The sequence below is a fragment of the Schistocerca gregaria genome, chromosome 3, assembly GCF_023897955.1.
Source record: "Schistocerca gregaria isolate iqSchGreg1 chromosome 3, iqSchGreg1.2, whole genome shotgun sequence".
NCBI lineage: Eukaryota > Metazoa > Arthropoda > Insecta > Orthoptera > Acrididae > Schistocerca > Schistocerca gregaria.
This window is the reverse complement of record NC_064922.1, coordinates 755,425,033-755,444,864: the sequence shown is the minus strand read 5'-3', so window position 1 is coordinate 755,444,864 and position 19,832 is coordinate 755,425,033. Positions and strand designations below refer to the sequence as shown.

The following is a 19,832-nucleotide window of genomic DNA, read 5'->3' as shown; positions in this document are numbered from 1 at the left end:
AGAAGGCATACACTATCCTGAGAAATTCTATTAACAAAGCTTCAAGAACCAACTTCACATGGTGACCTACAAGCTGCTCACATAAGGATCATGAGGGTAAGATTAGAATAATTACAGTATGCACAGAAGCATTTAAACAATCATTCTTCCCACACTCCACACATGAATGGAATGAGAAGAAACCGTAATAACAGGTCCAATGGGATGTACCCTCTGCCATGCACTTCACGGTAGTTTCCAGAGTGTAGATGTAGATTTGGGAAGGACAGGGAGGAACCTTGGTTTTGTCCTTTTCAAAGAAGCCATCCCAGTGTTTGCTTTAAGCAATTTATGGGGGGGAGGGGGGGAACATGAAACTGGATAGGGATTTTAATTACTGTTATTTCTAAATGTGTTCTATTTCTATGCACAATCTACATTAATTTTGTTTGATGATGAGTTGTGTACCAAGGGTGGTGTATGGAGTACTAGATACAAAAAGAGGGAGTATGACTCCACAGATTTCACCAGTTAATCTCACCTCACATCATAATACAAAATTCTTTGTGAGTATCTTAATCAAGGGTTGCACCTGATAACTGCAATGAAGAAATAAATGGAAAATTTCAATTTTCATTTCAAAGCAATTGCTCTACCACAACAACTAGCACATTCAGTGAGCACAATATAACATTTTTAAATGAGAAAGTATTGCCAGTTAGAATTATATGTGACTTACCAAAATCATTTGATTCTGGTAATCTTATAATTTTATTCAAAAAACAGGATACCCAAAGTAACAAAATTCACTTCAAATAGTTAAGGGGAATACCACAGGACATTAACAGGGAGAAGTTATAATGGAGATTTCACAGTGCTCTGTTATGGATCCACTACTGTCCTTGTTCTAGTATTTTATTTGAAATAGGCAACAAAGTTAGTCCTTTTTGTATATAACAATACTGATGTCAAGGTAAGTAACAAAGCATCAACATTTTGTTAAAGTTGTTTGGTTTTGCAAAAATGGGTTAGCTTTGCAAATCTCATCCAGTTTTGCACAATCAATACCACCACACTTCTGTTAATCTACTGGAGCAACAAGGAATAATGAAGAAGTTCATTTGCTGTAAGAATAATTAGCAACTTCAAAGACATTGAAATCAGTAATTTAAGACATTTTGCATTTTTTAATTCTTTGGTATCACATGGTATAATATTGTGTGGTAGCTCATTATATAAGCAAAAATGACTGTTATGAATAAATTACTAGGAGGAAGAAGTGATCTTCAATGTACTCTATCAACGGCACAAAAAAGGATGAAATGCACAACTGTAAGACTCAGTCAATAAGTGAAAAGCTCATATCAATTCAAAGGTTGTTTGAACACCACACTGATTGACACTCAGTACGGTCCTAATGTATGTGCTACGACCTTGATTTCCTCTGACCTTTAAATGAACTTGTGCACCAAGCTGTATGGGATTTAGAGTTTAATGTGTTTTCCAATCCATGCAACACCTTGGCATTTTCCACTTTAAAAAAATCACTCCCACAACCCATAAAAGCGATGAAAAATTCTATGACCTATTAGGGATCAAATCCCTGGCCTTTGATTTAGCAACTGCCCACTAAGCCATTGAGCCACAGAAATGAAATTCTTGGTAGAGAGCAAAGGAATTTTCAAACACTGGGTAATGCTGTTTATCGTTAACAGTTCCATAATTCTGAAAAATATAACTAAGTAGTCAATTACAAATCTGTAGAGCAACTTCAACATTTGATGCACTACTATATTCCAGATCAATATGTTTATCATGAATGTGTTGTCTGGAACAAGTAACTAACTACTGACTGACTGGTTTATTGTCTAGGCTAAAATAAAGGAAAAAGGAATGAACTTACAGAGGATATTACAGGAAGACTATAACCGAAAACCAGACTACCACCAGTAATGTGTGTGTATAATGACTGGATGTATAAAAACCATGTGTTACCTGTAAATGGAATGCCATGTATTTGATCCAGCACATGGAGCTGTTGGGTGAAGCTAGAACAAGACGGTCAAAGTCATCTGCAGACTGTGGTACAAGTTGCGAATCAGCAAGACGTCGTTCTGCTTCTCGTAGCTTCTCCTCTTCCTGACGAGCTAGCTCACGTCGTTCAGCTGCTGACATTTTTTTCCGCTTTTTACTAATAACCTGAACAGCAAAATATTACAGTGGACCAATGGTAATGAGATATTTAGAATATTCAATAACTCTATGATATGATATGATATGATTAATAAGAAGGTAAAACCATCTACTCAGGTTCTGCAAATGTAATAATTACTTGGAATCAAATAATGGCAACAGTTGCACTTTTACTTTCGACCACCATGTATGGTTTCAGACACCAAGGCCATTTTCAAGTGGTTATGAGTCTATCACAGGAGCAAACAACAGACTCATAATCACTGGAAATTAATCTTGGCAGTGAACACCAGTCACAATGATCAAGAACGGAAGTGCAATTGGTGCTGTAAGTTGATTCCAGCCTTCTATTCAGCTCAAAAGATGTGTAGATATAATATGTAAAATTATGCAAAATTAAGAGGCATGTGATACTAATTTCAGTTTTTCAAATTCTAAAGGTGGCAGGGGTAAAATACAGGGAGCGAAAGGCTATTTACAATTTGTACAGAAACCAGATGGCAGTTATAAGAGTCAAGGGACATCAAAGGGAAGCAGTGGTTGGGAAGGGAGTGAGACAGGGTTGTAGCCTCTCACCGATGTTATTCAATCTGTATATTGAGCAAGCAGTAAAGGAAACAAAAGAAAAATTCGGAGTAGGTATTAAAATCCATGGAGAAGAAATAAAAATTTAGAGATTTGCCGATGACATTGTAATTCTGTCAGAGACAGCAAAGGACTTGGAAGAGCAGTTGAATGGAATGGACAGTGTCTTGAGAGGAGTATATAAGATGAACATCAACAAAAGCAAAACGAGGATAATGGAATGTAGTCCAATTAAGTCTGGTGATGCTGAGGGAATTAGATTAGGAAATGAGACACTTAAAGTAGTAAAGGAGTTTTGCTATTTGGGGAGCAAAATAACTGGTGATGGTCGAAGAAGAGAGGATGTAAAATGTAGACTGGCAACAGCAAGGAAAGCGTTTCTGAAGAAGAGAAATTTGTAGATGTAGAAAAGCAAAATTAGGATAACGGAATGTAGTAGAATTAAGTCGAGTGATGCTGAGGGAATTAGATTAGGAAATGAGACACTTGAAGTAGTAAAGGAATTTTGCTATTTGGGGAGCAAAATAACTGATGATGGTCAAAGTAGAGGAGATATAAAATGTAGACTGGCAATGTCAAGGAAAGCGTTTCTGAAGAAGAAAAATCTGTTAACATCGAGTATAAATTTAAATGTCAGGAAGTCGTTTCTGAAAGTATTTGTATGGAGTGTAGCCATGTATGGAAGTGAAACGTGGACGATAAATAGCTTAGACAAGAAGAGAATAGAAGCTTTTGAAATGTGGTGCTATAGAAGAATGCTGAAGATTAGATGGGCAGATCACATAGTTAATGAGGAGGTATTGAATAGAATTGGGGAGAAGAGGAGCTTGTGGCACAACTTGACTAGAAGAAGGGATCGTTTAGTAGGGCATGTTCTGAGACATCGAGGGATCACCAATTTAGTATTGGAGGGCAGCATGGAGGGTAAAAATCGTAGAGGGAGACCAAGAGATGAATATACTAAGCAGATTCAGAAGGATGTCGTTTGCAGTAGGTACTGGGAGATGAAGAAGCTTGCACAGGATAGAGTAGCATGGAGAGCTGCATCAAACCAGTCTCAGGACTGAAGACCACAACAACAACAACAACAGCTAAAATAATGTGCTTCGTATCTACCATATATCTTTTCTGCTTGTATTATAATTAATATTATTTAACAATAAGACCTAATTTGTTAATTTCTGCCATCTTATTTTTTCTGATGTTGATTTCAGATTAAAAGCATGTCAGAACTTAGAACAGATGCTGCTGCAATCCCTGGAATAATGAATGAAGTGGCTACAGTGCAAGTAACTCATTTCACATTTTCTGCTGAAGTATACAATGTACTAACTTGGCTGAATTGAATCTACATGCATTTGGCTCATCATATATCCTATACATATTGTTAAGAAAATAAGGAATTTGTAAATGAGCAATTGTGGTTCATCAAGAAAACAGCACATAAAGCACAATTCTACAGACTTGAAGTAGCGCTACTCACTTCTTGGTCATCACCCTCATCACTGGAACTCTCATTCTGTGCCTGAACAACTCTTACAGCTGGTAACATGGATGGATCAGCATTCCAAATAAATGTAGTGCCTGAGCCCAAGGGTTTGACTTCAGTTCCAGTACAATCTGTGTGAAAAGAGGAATGTTTTAATTTCTTCTTTGGGGACAGTGGAAACTCTGGACAACCACTGACTGAGTCTTGAAGATGAGATTCATCAGGATGGACACACTCACTATCAGTTTCCTCCTTAAAACTGCTGTGAGGCACCTGTAATTTTCTTTTGGGAGGAGAAGTCTCATTGTTTTTCTTAGTAGTGGCTTCCTTCACCTTACTCAGTGTTGCTATGCTTTTACTTCCATGACTGTCAAGGAGACTGCATTGCTGTTCTGTCTCTGAAATTTTCCTCTTTCCGTTTTTTTGCCTTTTGTCACTGTTAATATCGGTGGCACCTGCATCAACTCCACTGCTCTCCAATTCCTTTTTGATTCCAACGTCTTCTATCAGAAGATGTTTCTTGTCAACATCAGACCCTTCCATAATGTCCACTGATACAATTTCAGATTTATTTTCAGTACCAGAATTTGTAGCCACCAGCATGTCATGGTATAACATATTTGTTTTTTTCAGAAGTTGTGGCTTTGTTACATAAGTTTTTGGCAGGGCAATGATGAGATCATTTTCAACACTAGGAAAAAAAAAAAAGTATGAAAATACATTTTTTCAAAAAACTCAGCAAATAACTATGTACAACTAAAAACAATCCAAAATTAGAGATAGCTGAAAAATCAAAATTAGAGATAGCTGAAAAATAGCTAATATAAAAAACTTTCAGTCACCATTAAAAGTTCATGTTCGACACATCTTACAGCAAAAAAGTTCCCACCTAAAGTTTTTGACAAAATGAAAACCATTTTATTAAAAAGTCCCTCAAAATAACGCTACCTCAATTTAATGTCTTTCATCTTTAATAGTAGTGCTGAAATTCAAGAATTTTACTGTAAATCATCGCTTTATTTCACAATGAAAGCTGTTCTACTGTAACTGGTTACTGATAAACAAAGAATATTGAAATCTTCCCAAACAAGCATTTTTTCACTACAGTCTTGTCAATGAAGACCATAAAAGGGCGAAAAGGAGGGGGAAATTCATGTAGTTATAAATTTTTGTGTAGTGGTAGGGAGGAGTGTCATGAACAACATACTAAAAATCCTCAGCTGTGGGATGAGAACGTTGAGGTGGCCGAGTATTTAAAGGTCACTTTTTTACATTTTTCTCGAGTAACTTGAAAACCCTAGGTCCCAGTATAAAATTAAACTACATCAAGTTTCTTGCATTTCATTGTTTCTCTAGAAGCAATAGTTTCTGCATTGTAGAGGAATGGAAAAAACTGCAAATTATTAAAAACAATATTTTACTGGTATAAAATTAATCTTTATTGTTAAACAGACTGGGTTTAGACCAAATATTAAATGACTGTACCATGCGTACATACTGTAGAGCAGTATTAAAGGATAAATTGTGTTCTGGATATGTGACTGTGGCAGTGGGAGGGAGCAGTGGTGGAGGGTAGAAGAGTGAGAGAAGGTAAGTCAACACAATGGGCTCATTTGCGTGTCTGCAAAGTGAAGAGGGAGCTAGTGTGTTCTCACTATCTCTACATCACTGAGTCATAAAAAACAATTACATGCTGTTTCACAATTGTACCAACCCAGCTGCAACACATCTTGTAAGTCACTGGTGACACAGTGCACAAACACACCTTGGGAGTGATCATTTTCTAAAAAATACATTGTGTGCAGACATTTCTGGGATGCATTTACTTTCCACAAAATGTGTTAACACCAAACAGGATACAGATATTAGTTAATAAAACTACACATACAAAGAGAATCCACATACAACTCCACACACCACCTTGCACTGCTTGTAGGGTAATCGATTGTTAGTCATTCTATAAGAATGTTGTTGTTTCCTTGGGGAAAGGTCAGTTCCGCTCTTCACTTTACATGCAAAATAATTGACTGTACCCTCCACAGCATTCTCTGTTCAATTCTCACATGTCAATACACAAAATAACTTCACTGTTTTTAAAATGAGCACACTGTCATTTGAATGTATTGTCGTTTATTTAATTACAACCCAGGTTTTGACCTTTTATGCCATTTTCAATTCAAGTGACTGAGTCACTCAGTCACTTGAAAATGGCATAAAAGGCTGAAACCTGGGTCATAATCAAATAAACGACAAATCAGTGAAATGGCAGTGTGTTCCTTTAAAAATTATAGTATGACTGTTACTCAGAACATCAAAAATTGTTTACCAACTTCACTGTACTCATGTTTAAATAGTGGAGAGACTTTCAGTTTATTAAGTGAGAACTTATTTACTGTGATTAAGAGAGTTCCTATAAACAAGGGCTGAGACATTTTTAATCTGTGAGAATTGTCAGTGGCCTATGCAATGCTAGTGAGAAAGGAATACGTGGCTTGATAAATGGCAGGTATTTGAGAAAAGATGGGATAGCTGATAGTGTCAGAAACAGAAGATGCTGTGTTGTTCATGCATCTTACAGGATAGCATGCACTTGAGCTAAGTCAATTAAAAGATTTCTAAGAGAGGCTGTTTCAGAGGAATGGCCTTCAACATCAGCTGGCATCAAACATTTGCAAATCATCTGAATGGAAATTTGATTTTAAAACTAGCTATCTGATTTGTGCAGAAGCTATTGCTGATGAATTTTTGATAAACAGAAGAAAAAAATCCAAATATGTTGGCAAAAGTTTCAAAGTGTTTGATCCTTCAATTACAATCATTAATTACAGTTTGTGCAGAAGAGAGGAAGGATGAATGGGAAGATATCATCTGAAGATATATCTCTCTGTTGGGGATATACACGTTGAACGTGAAAGATATCACGAGTACTGCTTTAAAGAGTTCTTTGTACGCTCAGCACCTAGAAGTGGAAACCCTGAGGATGAAAGCAAAGGAGGAATGGTTAAGCTGTTCAGTAAAATTCCTACACAAAGGAAGACAATATCTGACAACTTCACTAAGTCCTCGACAATGGCAGAGAAGATTGTACAGCCTGGTGAGAAAATTTTTCTGGAAATTCACCAAGTGCCTGAACATCAGTGAGATCTGAATTAACTCCTGTATGCTCCATTCTTAAAAGAATCAACAAAAACAAATCCAGATCTCACCTCACTGCTGTCAACCACTGGATCCCCACAGCAGCTCTCTTTTAGAGTTTATTTACAGGTGGTATTAATTTTCTGTTTTATACAAATGCTTTTTAAAAACCATTTATTGTTACTTGCAGGTGTTTGGTTACTTATTTATAGATACAACAATGGCTCAATAATCCCCGGCCACAAACCGAGTGGGGATGGAGCTGAGGGGAGGATGGGTTGCTCTACCCATGACAACAGAAGACCCAGTAGCACCCAAAGCAATACTCAACAATAACTTTTGCAGATGTTCTACTGGATGTGGGGGCAATGCTGATACCGAAAAATTGGTATTAAATGTTCCATAGCATGTGCCACAGTATGCTTAGGAATAGTGCACCATAACTCAACCTGCAAGATGATGACAATGATGATGTAACTTTTGATTTTGGAAATGTACCCATTCGAGATGTTATTTTATAATTACTAACAATATTATGAAACGGAAAGTTGCCACTCATCACGTAGCAGAAAAGCTGAGTCGCAGATAGGCGCAACGAAAAGACTGTCACAAATAAAGCTTTCGGCCATTAATGCCTTGGAAACTTGCTGGCAGATTAAAACTGTGTGCCGGACCGAGGAAGTTTCATATCATCCCACACTTCGCTGCAGAGTGAAAATCTCATTCTAGTAATGCCATCAGAAAAAAACACACCGCCAGTTGCCTGAGATGGCAGTGGTGCATGCATGTGTGCATGTGTGCGTCATCTATTTTTGATGAAGGCCTTACTGGCTGAAAGCTAAATTTGTGACAGTCTTTTAGTTGTGCCTATATGCGGGTCAGCACCTGCGCTATATGGTGTGTGACAACTTTCCTTTTCATAATATTGTTACATTCTATCCTGGATTTTCTATTGTTTGATTTGTAACTAATAATGTAGATTTTCTGTTTTTTCTTAGTGGGCCCTAAACCAGTTTTATACCATTAAAACACTATATTTTATAATTTGTGATTTTTCCGCCCTCTGCAATGCACAGATTATTAGTTGTAGAGAAAAAATGAGAAGGCTCTTTTTCGAAGTAAATTTGATGTTTAATTTTTTACTGGGAAACATTTTTAACAGAAGCCGAGTGCTTGCATTATTCAAGAAAAACATAAAAAAGTGACCTTTGAACCTTTGACTGCTGGAGGAGCACCATCTGCTTGCTGCCTGAGGCGCTGCGGCCTGCAGCATAATCCGGCTACCTGCACTAAGTGCCTGTCCCTCGGAGCCACCGCCGTGACTGGAGTGACCTGATCTGTGCTGAATAGTTGTGGACTCATTATGACTTGTGCAGAGCCAGTGTGAATTTTTGGCAACTTGGAGCTGTAATATCTCGGGCAATAGTTCTTGTAAAAAAATGAAATATGGCCGTCATGTACAACTTTATGCGCTCTCTTAAGAACAACAATGAAAAGATTTTATGAGCCATATTGAGCCAGAAAATTGTAGGTTAAATCGGCCAAAAAAATATGTGCCCGAAAAAAAATTCGAAGTTTGGTTTCTTGCATCTCCTGGACTAATAGTATGACAAACGTGAAACTTGGCATGTACTAACCTAACATCACAAGGTTCTCAAATACAAAGTTTCATTTGAGTAGCACTTTCCAGTACTGAATAAAGTAAGCACAAATTTGAAGATTTTGTAAAAAGTAAAAATGTGGTACTTGCAATCTGATATTGCTAAAAATCTATGTTCTGTAAAACATTCCAAGCAGTATAATTGGAATGAAAGTTGGGTGCAAAAATCAGGCCTGTAAACAATGTAACCTTTGGATTCGCATATCTAGTAGAGTGAACACACAATGAAAATGAAATTTAGAGTGCAATAGACTGATAGCACAAAGTTGTGGAATAAAATTTTTTATTCCTCTACTATTTTCCAATAATCTACAAATTAGTCGAAAATATGTTGATTTTTATGAAAAGATGAAAGCAAAGTATATTCGATACTTCTTTTACAAATATCGTTTTCTATTAATGCTTCAAAGACAGCCTCATTCGAAAAAACAATTTTAAGCCCCCCACCCTCCCCAGAAAAGTGAGTTTAATTTCAAATGTTGGTGAACAACAGCAGCAAAGAAGCAAGAAAAATTGCACTGAGAACAGAGTTTTTTTTAAATTTTGGCATGTTATTCCTTGTTGATCAAAGGCGTTTGAAATCAGATATGGGAAACAGATTTTATACAAGTAGGTGGAATGTAATTTATATTTGTACTACTAAGTATAAAAGAATATAACTGTCTATGTTATATGTTAATAATTTAAATGTATCGTACACAGATTATTATATGGGTTTTGCTATACTGGTGCAATGTACTTGGCGTATTTACATTTAGCACAGTACAGATATTGCGTCATCTCAATCACCAAGTACATTTATTTGCCAGCAAACTGCTACATACGAAGAAGGCATGCACTGTTTGAATAATTTTACACCTGTTGCACCTATTTCCCAAAGTTCTTTTCAATACGAGTTTTGGACCGGCACTGGCAAAGTTAAATATAGTTTTTTTTTTTTTACCTTTTTTGCCTTTTTTACTAATTCATTCAGAAGTGTCAATAAATTTTCTCAGATTTAATTCCCAATGATTAGTAATGCTCATGTCTTCCCATGAATCACAGAGGATTCTTGTCATTACAGCACCTTCCCTTACCAGCATTTTTCTGTTCTGTAGCATATTTTTCTACGATCTCCCTCACGAGAGAGAAGTGAAAATCTGCTAGTGCCATTTTTCGCCCTGTTACTGACCAGTGCAGAGCATGAGCATTTAGAATGCATAAATTCAGAATTTGAAAAAAATATTTCTTGTACCATTTCACAGTCTTCGCGCACTGATACCACTGAGCTCAGTTAAATGTCACAATGGTCAACTGCACCCATAGTCAAATTGTAATCTAAAATACATTGTGGTTTCTTTATTTTTTCGCCACTATTTCTGTCAGTCTTTTCTGTTTCAACCATTTGTGTTGTGTGACTTGTGGTTAACATGCACACCTCTCTCTTATCGCACCATTTGATAGCAAGGATCTTGTCAGTGAACTTAAACTTAGTTTCTGCTCGTTTTAATTTCTTCTGCAGTTTTGGCATGTTGCATCTATTCTTATGAACAGTGTCATTTGCGGCTGTTCCATCGTTTTGAAGCCAGAGGAACAAGACCGGACTGGGGCACCAATTATTGACATATAGAATATGATCCTGTTCCAAATATGGTCCCATAAGAGTTGCCACTGCATCGTCACTTTTTCCTAAATTGTGGAACCAAATTTCTGTTGTACCTGTATATACAATAAAATCCAAAATATACCCATTGTGACAGTCATGTAGTACAAATGTCTTTATTCTGAATCTACTTTGCTTGGTTGCAATAAATTGCTTAAAAGATGATTGTCCTTTGAACAGCAAGAGACTTTCATCTATACAAAGCTTGTCGTGTGGACAAAATTAATTACGAAATGTCTTATGAACTTTGCCAACAATTGTCCTAATTTTAAATACACTGTTGCCTCCAGTACTTGCAGAGTTATCATTGAAGTGTAGCATTTTCAGAAGTACACAAAAACCATCTCGGGACATAATTTTACCGAAAACTGGTGTGTTCAAAAGTGTATCATCTCTGGACCAATAACCAGTTAATTTTAACTTCTTACCTTGTACTATTAGAAAGCAAATAGCAACAAAACAATATATTTCCTCAAATCCAGTGTCTTTCCACTTTGACAGTAGAGAATTCACAGATTCTGTAGGATTTTCTGTGGTGTAAATGTAAAAGTGATTTATTTTATTTTATCTGCAATACATTGCAACAGTTTTTCTGACATAAATATCACAAAAAATGAAAGAATGTTTAGGTCAGTATCCAGCTAACATTTGTGTCCTGAACTTGAGTCATGAAACTAACAACTTAGCAGTTGGAAAGCACACACTTTTTTGAACTGTTTTACTGTCACTTTCCGATTCCTCAGATTCAGAGGAACTGCTTACTGTAATTCTTGCTCTCCCCTCTGATGTAAAGGACTGAGGACTCCAGCATTGAGATTCTGTTGAAGACTCATCACTGCTAGCAAACTCAGATAATTCACACTCACTGTTGCTCCTAGTGAACATATCCAGGATCTCTTTATCTCTGCAACCACAACGACATGACATTTCTCCCATAGAAAACATGAAAACTGATGAAAACACAAGAAGCAAAGTCAATTCTGCAAAGAAGAAACATAGCAACAAACATACACACACTCTCAAACTATACAGTCAGACCACTGAAGAGCTACTGGAGGAGCAGCGTGGAAAGACAGCTCTGCACGTTTACGTGTCCATTGCACTAAGGTAGCTGTGACTCTGCGAGCCCAAACTAATCCTTAGCAGTGAAAAGGCCGGTGGCACAGTACACATCAACACGTCCTTAGCACTGTAGGGAAGACCCAACTGCTGTGCTTAAACATGTCGGACGTGCCACGGGAATGGCGAGACATGACGAGTTAACACATCCACAGCAGTCAAAGGGTTAAATGCCACACCACCCCAATGCTTGCCTCTCACAGACTGGGATTTTCAGTACGTTGATCATGACAATCTACCCTACCACGGCACAAATATTTGCGACTACACAAATTTTCCCCCCTAAAGTTCCTTCACTGACATGACTACAACAGGAAACATTTATGATTACCTATAACGAATATGAATCATCCCATTCTAAATACAACACAATAAAATATAATATTTTTTGAATCCCTCTAACTCCTTTTATTTCGTAATCAGAAACAGAGTTACTTATTGTTTCTAAATTATTAATGGAAAATTTCATATAAAGATGTGAAACAAATACTGACAAAGAGATAGAGGGGCCGGCCAGTACTTACCTCAGTTCATTACAGCCGATAGATACACAAAAAACAGAACCGAAAATTTACGTTCCTAGCTTTCGGAATAAATGTTCCTTCATCAGGGAGGAGACAGGGGAAAGAAAGGGAAGAAGGGAAAGTGGATTTATTTACTCACAAACCAGGTTATGAAGCAACAGGGAAAGGAAAACAGGGAGGGGTAGCAAGGATGGAGGCATGGTTTTCAGAGGGAAGCCAAAGATATTCTATTGTAAGTACTGTGCCAGCTTCAAACCAAAAGGGATGCATACAGAAGTAAAGAGGTATATAGTATAAAGATAAACACAACTATGCAGGATGAAAAGATGCATGAATGGCGAAAGAGGAAAGGGAAAGAGAAGGCTTTCCCTGTCCTCTTTACCCATTCACGCATCTTTTCGTCCTACATAGTTGTGTTTATCTTTATACTATATACCTCTTTACTTCTGTATGCATCCTCTTTGGTTTGAAGCTGGCACAGTCCTTACAGTAGAATATCTTTGGCTTCCCTCTGACAACCATGCCTCCATCCTTGCTACCCTCCCTGTTTTCCTTTCCGTTTCTTCATAACCTGGGTTGTGAGTAACTAAATCCACTTTCCCTTCTTCCCTTTCTTTCCCCTCTCTCCTCAATAATGAAGGAACATTTATTCCGAAAGCTAGGAACGTAAATTTTCGGTTGTGTTTTTTGTGTATCTATCTGCTGTACTGAGCTGAGCTAAGTACTGGCCAGCCCCTCTATCTCTTTCTCAATATTTGTTTTACTTATTGTTTCACTTTATATGGTTTCTTAACGACCATTTAATTACAGTGCTAGCCCAAAAAGAATTACTAATCACTTAAGATATAACAGAACTTCTTCAGCGCTCAGTGAACCAAAACGATATTCATAGCTGTGTTAGGATCCACAAGACATTGCCTTGCTATGTAGGTGAATTCTTGGTATTAGCTTACAGATTTGGAAAAGTAGTCTGATAGCTATTATAAGTAGTTTCCAAAATACATCCATGTTGTGCGTACCAGCAGCTAATAGGACATGGAACCAAATATTCTAGCGTTAACACAGGTTCAAAAACACTTTCCTGCCACTAATCAGAGGGTTCACTGTTCCCTTTAAGCATATAAATGTGTGAGTCATCGGTAGTATGCACCTGATAGGACACACTATCAATATGTTCCAAAATGCTGTACACAAAGCAGGATTTTTCCGAGGCTCATACCTAGAGTTCTATTGGTGACAGAAAGGTAGTTCCACGTGTTTTTGGTAGCCCTTGGGCTAGGGACCATTGGATGTGATCTATGGGGTGCCGTAAGGGGTTATGGAGGCATCATTTAGTTCATGGGCAGTTCCTCAGAAAATCCAAAGAAGGTGTTTATCACCTTCTTTTTTTTTGCCACCAGTAGCTGATATCTAAATAACTAACTGCAGCAAACTGCTCAAATTTTAAAGGTATATTTCTATCTCTAGGCATTTATCTAGAAGTTCCACCTTCCAATTTCCAAAAAATCTTTACCCATTATTGAGGAACACCCCAAAACCATGGTTTTGAGGGACCAAAACCAAGCTGCAGATTCCAAGATGGCTATGCACAGCAATCCTGATCTTGAATAATCTTGAAAATTAGTTGTGTTATTTGAATTCAACATAAGTAAACTATCAAAATTTTACTCAGCTGTCAAGTTCTTTTCATACAAGTGGCATTACTTACTGCAGCAGGGAAAAGAAGAGAACCAGTGGAAAAATACTCCTATCGAAGCACAAAAAAGGCGACTTTGCTTCTCTATAAAAGACTGACTGAAAAGTGGAGCACCAGCTGCCTCACACTATGTTCCCCATCAGCACCTTCAAATTTTTTCTCAAAAATTTTGGCTTAGTAATATGTTCACATTCTTTTCTGCTAAGAGATAAGATGACAGTAGCAATGGGAAAGAGATGGAAAAGTAATAAAAACTGGAATACAGTAGACAGCGGTTGTGATATAGAAAGAGAGGAGACAATGGTAGTGTGAGAGAAAGAGAGAGACAATTTGGCAGAGGAATATCATTGGCAGTGACAGAACAGTGCTAAGAAAGAGTTAAGGAACAGTGTTAGTGGGAGAGGAATAAAGAGAAGGAGAAATTGAAGCCAGTGACAATGAGAGGCAGAGTCTAAATGAGAGGCAGAGTCTATGGCAATGACAACGAGGAAGTGAGAGATAGTAACAGTGAGAAAAGACAGCAGTAGCAGAAAGGACTAAATAAGATAGTAGTAGTAAGATAGAGCACGAGGAAGATAGTGACAGCAGACAGCAGTAGTAGGACCAAATGAAGGAGACCGTGGCTACGAGAGAGGAGACAGGGACAGTTATAAAGATTCAAAAAAATAATGATAATAAGTTGGGCTGATTGAATGAGTGAGTGAGAATGGGCAAGTGGGAGCAGATGAGTATGAGCGACTTACAACGATGGACCAGTGGGCTGAGTGAGTTACAGTTAAGGAAACTTATGTGTTTTAAGGAAAACATGCCAAAATTTTTGTGAAAATTTTTATACATGTTCAGGAAGATAGAATGAGGCAGCCAGTACCCCACTATTCAGAGTCTTTTAGAAAGGAGCAAATTCACTTTTTGTGCTTCAGTAGGAGAATTTTTCACTGGTTTGCAGTATGTTCCAGTTTCACATCAGTTATTTGTAAACTCCTCCCAGCAAATAAATAAAAGTCAAAAAGTAGCACATGGCACCCAGCAATAACATAATACATAATATCATAATATATAACCACTTCAATAAAAGTTCTTAAAAATACTTACAGTTGCAGGACAACTTTTGACACTTTCCCCAGGCTAAAGAGAAGTGTAAAAGGAAGTATATCATTGATATGTCGTCTGGTGGGGACTGATGCAAGATTGTACAAGCCAACTCCACGCAAGCTCACAATGACACATTCTGGTTTCACTAATAATGTCTCAGCACGTACACTGAGTCCAGCCTCTAGCTCTGAAAGATCTAAAGGACCAATTATCTGATTATAATTCCAAAGAACACTTCTTAGATACTTAATGTAATGTGTATATTCTATTGCAAGAATATCAGAAAAACATGAACTGTAGAAAATATTCAGAGTATGTAATTAATTTTAAAAAATTGCAATTTTGTGTTCACACTGTATTACTAATAGCAGATTTTAAGAACATTTTTGAGCTTTACTATTTGCATACAAAGTTGCATAGGGAAATATAAAATTACAGCATTTGTAAAAATCAACAAAAATAATACATGAGAAGGAATGGATTTAGGAGAAGATAAAGAACCATACAAACAGTAATCAACAGACAGCTTACCTTGGCTGGTGCCAATCCTATTTAGCACATCAGGGTGAAGAGTTACATCAACACAATTGTGCCCAACATCAACCATGATAACTTTACCTGTTACTTTTGCACCAACTTCTATTTTGATATCTGCAAAAAAAGAAATATATATGAAGTAAAAATATTTAAAGGTCCACATAATATAATGCATTAAAAACAGTTTTCTCGAAACCATACTGCATGGGTGCAGAATGTACTTCATTTAAATATAAGTGCCCACATTTTAAGATTTAGGGATGGATGTGCACAACACACTATGACTGTTTCAGGTCTGTACAATAATTATCACTCCAACTGAACTGCAAATCAATATATACAATAAAAGTAAGTGTATAGATAAAAAACTACTCACCAAGTGGAGGCAGAACACATAATTAAAAGGTATTACGTATGCACGCTTTCGGAGTCAGTGGCTCCTTCTTCTGGCAGAAGTGTTGAAAGGGAAGGAAGAGGGTTCGAGGAAAAGGACTGGAGAGGTTTAGGAAAAGGGGTAGAGTTCGGAAAAGTCATGCTCTACCCTGGGTCAGAGGTGATTTACCAGACTGGATGAGAAAGAAAGACTGATTGTTGAGGACTGCATCGAATGGGATTTGAAAAACTGAGAGCTTTGACGTGGAAGATAGGGTAATACACAAGACATAGATTACTGCTAAGACATTGTGTACAAATTAATAAGAGCAAAAAGCTAAGGGCATTGTATGTGATAGACGTGGGAGGCAAAAGTAGATAGGTTATAAAATGAAAGATGTAGGAAACTATAAAATGGAGTGAAGAAAGGAATACAGTAGATCCCTATTTTATGTTATCGTGGGGTCTAGACTTAAAAACCATAATACTGAGGAAAATGCAGAATTGAGGAAAAAGTTAAAACCACCAAAATACAAACAAAAACATATGTAAATGGCATATATGATTAAAAACGATAATCCTCACCAATTTTATAAAATCTGTGTAAGTGAAGGAAATTAATCATACAATACCATGTTTATACAATAATTTGTGGCAACAAATTTCATCAGTTCTTTAAAAAAAAACAAGTCAAAACATTGAAATTGGTATCTGGTTAGAAGGTAACCGAGTTATTTTCCAACATGCTACGACCACAGATAACCGTGCTATTTTCCAACGTGCTATGTCCACAAATTATATGTCAAAACATGCGTTCTTGATACACGTTTTGTTTGTGTTTACCCAGAAAAAGTGAAAATTTATGAACATGGCCAATTAAACCAAAAACTGTGAAGTATGGTGATATGCATTGGAAACTGATATGTGATGGTGCGTGTTTTCCTTCCGCAGCCAATGGCAGTTTAACTGGGTCAAGCAAATTTCAGGCCGCAAACACACTGAGCTGGAAACACATTTTCGAAACCTGTTTCAGTCTACCTGATGTGGATGCCGTTTGGAAATATCTTTCGAAACATAGAAACATCTATCCGTACCGGTGTCAGTATAGATCAAAGAAAACAATGTTTCAGGCCAGCTACCCCATATCACCACTGCACAAGTGTATGTTTATGTGTCACATTGTGTCATCTGTTGTATAGAGTTGTTAGGTGTTTTGTTTTCTCTTGCTCTATTAAGTTTTTCACAAAAAAAATCAAAAAATAAATAAATTTGCAGTGGACAAGGCATCAGACTACCCAAGTTGTTATTGTTGTACCAGCCCGATGGCTGTTTGTTGAATATATGAAGCAAGCAGCACAAGAACAACAATAAAACAGTACACACTGCAGAAAAACTGCTGTCATGCATGGTAGACTACTGAGAAAGACTGCGTAGAAAACCAAAATAATTTTGTTTGTCATAGCTTGCTTCAAAATGCGAAATAAATAGTCAAGGCTCTGGAATAAATCTCCCGTTGACAAAAATGAAGACTAACAGCATTTCTGGTTGTAATTGCTTTCCTGAAATTTCTATGTCTTTCCAAGAAATGGTGATGCCATAAATTCAAAATCGTTAGATGATACCCAAGTAAAATTATGGGAACTACAGCTGACTTCCATATTCAGTTCCCATATGTAGCAAATTTTTCCCACCAGTTGTTCTACATTACGTTTTCGCTCACCAAGGATGACGACTGTATGCAAAGTAACAAATCTATTTCTTACAACAACTAATCCGATTTTACCAACCATAACCAACCACTATACAAACTCTCAATCAAAATAATATCATAGTTTTAAAACCAGTTACAAAATTCTTTGATAAACACAAACTTATTCTGTAAAATTACGAAACACTGAGAGATGCTTATGGCCTTCACGTCACAAGTAATGATAAACAAATAATAAAAGAATGACCGACAGCAACATCTTTCACTGTTTTTGTGTGAACCTTCGAGTATAAATAATGCAGCAGCACATATTACATTTCCTTGTCTCTAGACATGTTTTGGCAGACAATACGAAAACAATGCAACATATGGCATTGCAGACAATGTGAATACACTGAGAAATGTTTACTATCAGGGTGGACAGAAACAGAGACAAGAAACAAAGTTAAACAGATGTGATACACTGCAGGAAATAATGTTTCTAAGAGAAAGATATTTCCAGTGGCAGTGTGAATGCAGCTTCACACTTTTTGCGGTTGTGACGTCACTAGTGGGCTTTTGACTATCAACTTTTGGAAGCACTTGTGAAGGACCCCTGTGTGAACTGTCTGCATTTCGAATATTCATTTCCTTGGTAGTTGTGACATGTTTGTGCAGTATGTCATTTCAAAACAACGGCGGATTGAAAATATACCACAAATATGTCCACTTATCATTTAATGTCGATTAATAAAGCATCAATAATGTCAAGCTTCAAAAGAGTTTATGATAACTATGCACAATACTAAATTCAGATGCAAAACCTGTAGCACAAATAGATAGCATCTTGTTAGCTGATTAAGAGGTTATAGGTTCGCAACTTGCCGAGTGCCATCCCCCCCCCCCCCCCCCCCCCAACTTAGTGTTGTTACTGTGCTCATTATGATTGTAATAAAACATGTTCTGCAATGTTGTTAAACATTTCTGTCTGGTTAGAGAATACAGGATGAAATAAATATTTGCCTGTTTATTTCCAAATTTGTGGCAATTCCCGAGTGTGTGGTTCGACAGAAATCTAAGAGGACAGCTTACATTCCTGCAAGTTAAATGAGCAGCAATAAAATTCACACTGTTCCTTCTCACAAACACTTTGCTGTTTATTTCTGAATATGTGCCAATTTCTGACTGTGTGGTTAGGCAGGAACCTAATAGGATAGCTAAACCTGAAAGTGAAATGATGAGCAATAACATTCATATTCTTCCCTGTCATGAACATTTCATCAGCTGCACAACCACAAACATATTCCTCTACAGAGTTCTTGTTACAACTGAGATTCCCCCGTCATTAACACATACATAAACATTAACTTGACGCTATAGCAAGCGACAAGTCAATAGCCTTGTTCCTGGTCACCTTCAAGGTTCCACCGAGTTATGATTACATCAGTTCTTGCAAAAAGTACTGTGAAATATACTTGACACATCATCATTCCGCAGTGAAGTTAAACACTGCTTGCTGTGTTGGCAATACTAATAGTGGATTATGTGAGCATTTCCTCTCTCGCTTTTCCCCTCTCTGCAACGGCCTAAAATATTCCCTTAACTCTGTCATCGCCCACAGTATGAACTGTGTCTTTTGTGCCACTTAAAACTCATTTAATCACACCAAATATCAATAGAAAGAAAATGGGATGAAGTCAAGCAGGCGTCTAGTAAGAACATAGACTTGAGAAAATCTTAATAGAAAGAAATGTAAAAACAGGGAATTTTTAACACTGACCTTAAGGTTTTTCAGAGGGGCTACAAATTTATGGTGCAGAATTGTGAAAAATATAAAATCGGAGAATGTAAAATCGAAGTTTCACTGAAGTTGCTGTGAAAAAATGCTGATACTGAACCAGGAATGCAGAGATTGGACCAGGGTGGTCTACAGCAACACACTACCATTCTCACATCAGCCTTCACTGGACATAATTACACAATAAGCCTAGTTCAAAACAGGTTTCCTGGGCCATCACATCTAATCCTGGTACTGCTGATCTCTCCAAAAAAATAACTTAGGAGTACACAATTTGTCACTCAATCTTATCCTGGTCTTGAATCAGCTACTTTGACAAGGCCA

At 37.1% G+C, this 19,832-nt stretch overlaps 1 protein-coding gene across 2 annotated transcripts in view; it reads right to left on the bottom strand.

Annotated features, from left to right (window-relative positions):
* The window catches only part of LOC126354287 (protein RRP5 homolog), a 172,636-nt gene that overhangs the window by 31,218 nt on the left and 121,586 nt on the right, over positions 1–19,832 (bottom strand). For both annotated transcript variants that reach the window (XM_050003831.1, XM_050003832.1), the window contains 4 exons: positions 15,646–15,765; positions 15,115–15,310; positions 4,241–4,937; positions 1,975–2,178 (listed from right to left, as the gene is read on the bottom strand). In XM_050003831.1, the coding sequence (XP_049859788.1) occupies positions 1,975–2,178; positions 4,241–4,937; positions 15,115–15,310; positions 15,646–15,765 (1,217 nt within the window). The remainder of the gene's footprint in view (positions 1–1,974; positions 2,179–4,240; positions 4,938–15,114; positions 15,311–15,645; positions 15,766–19,832) is intronic.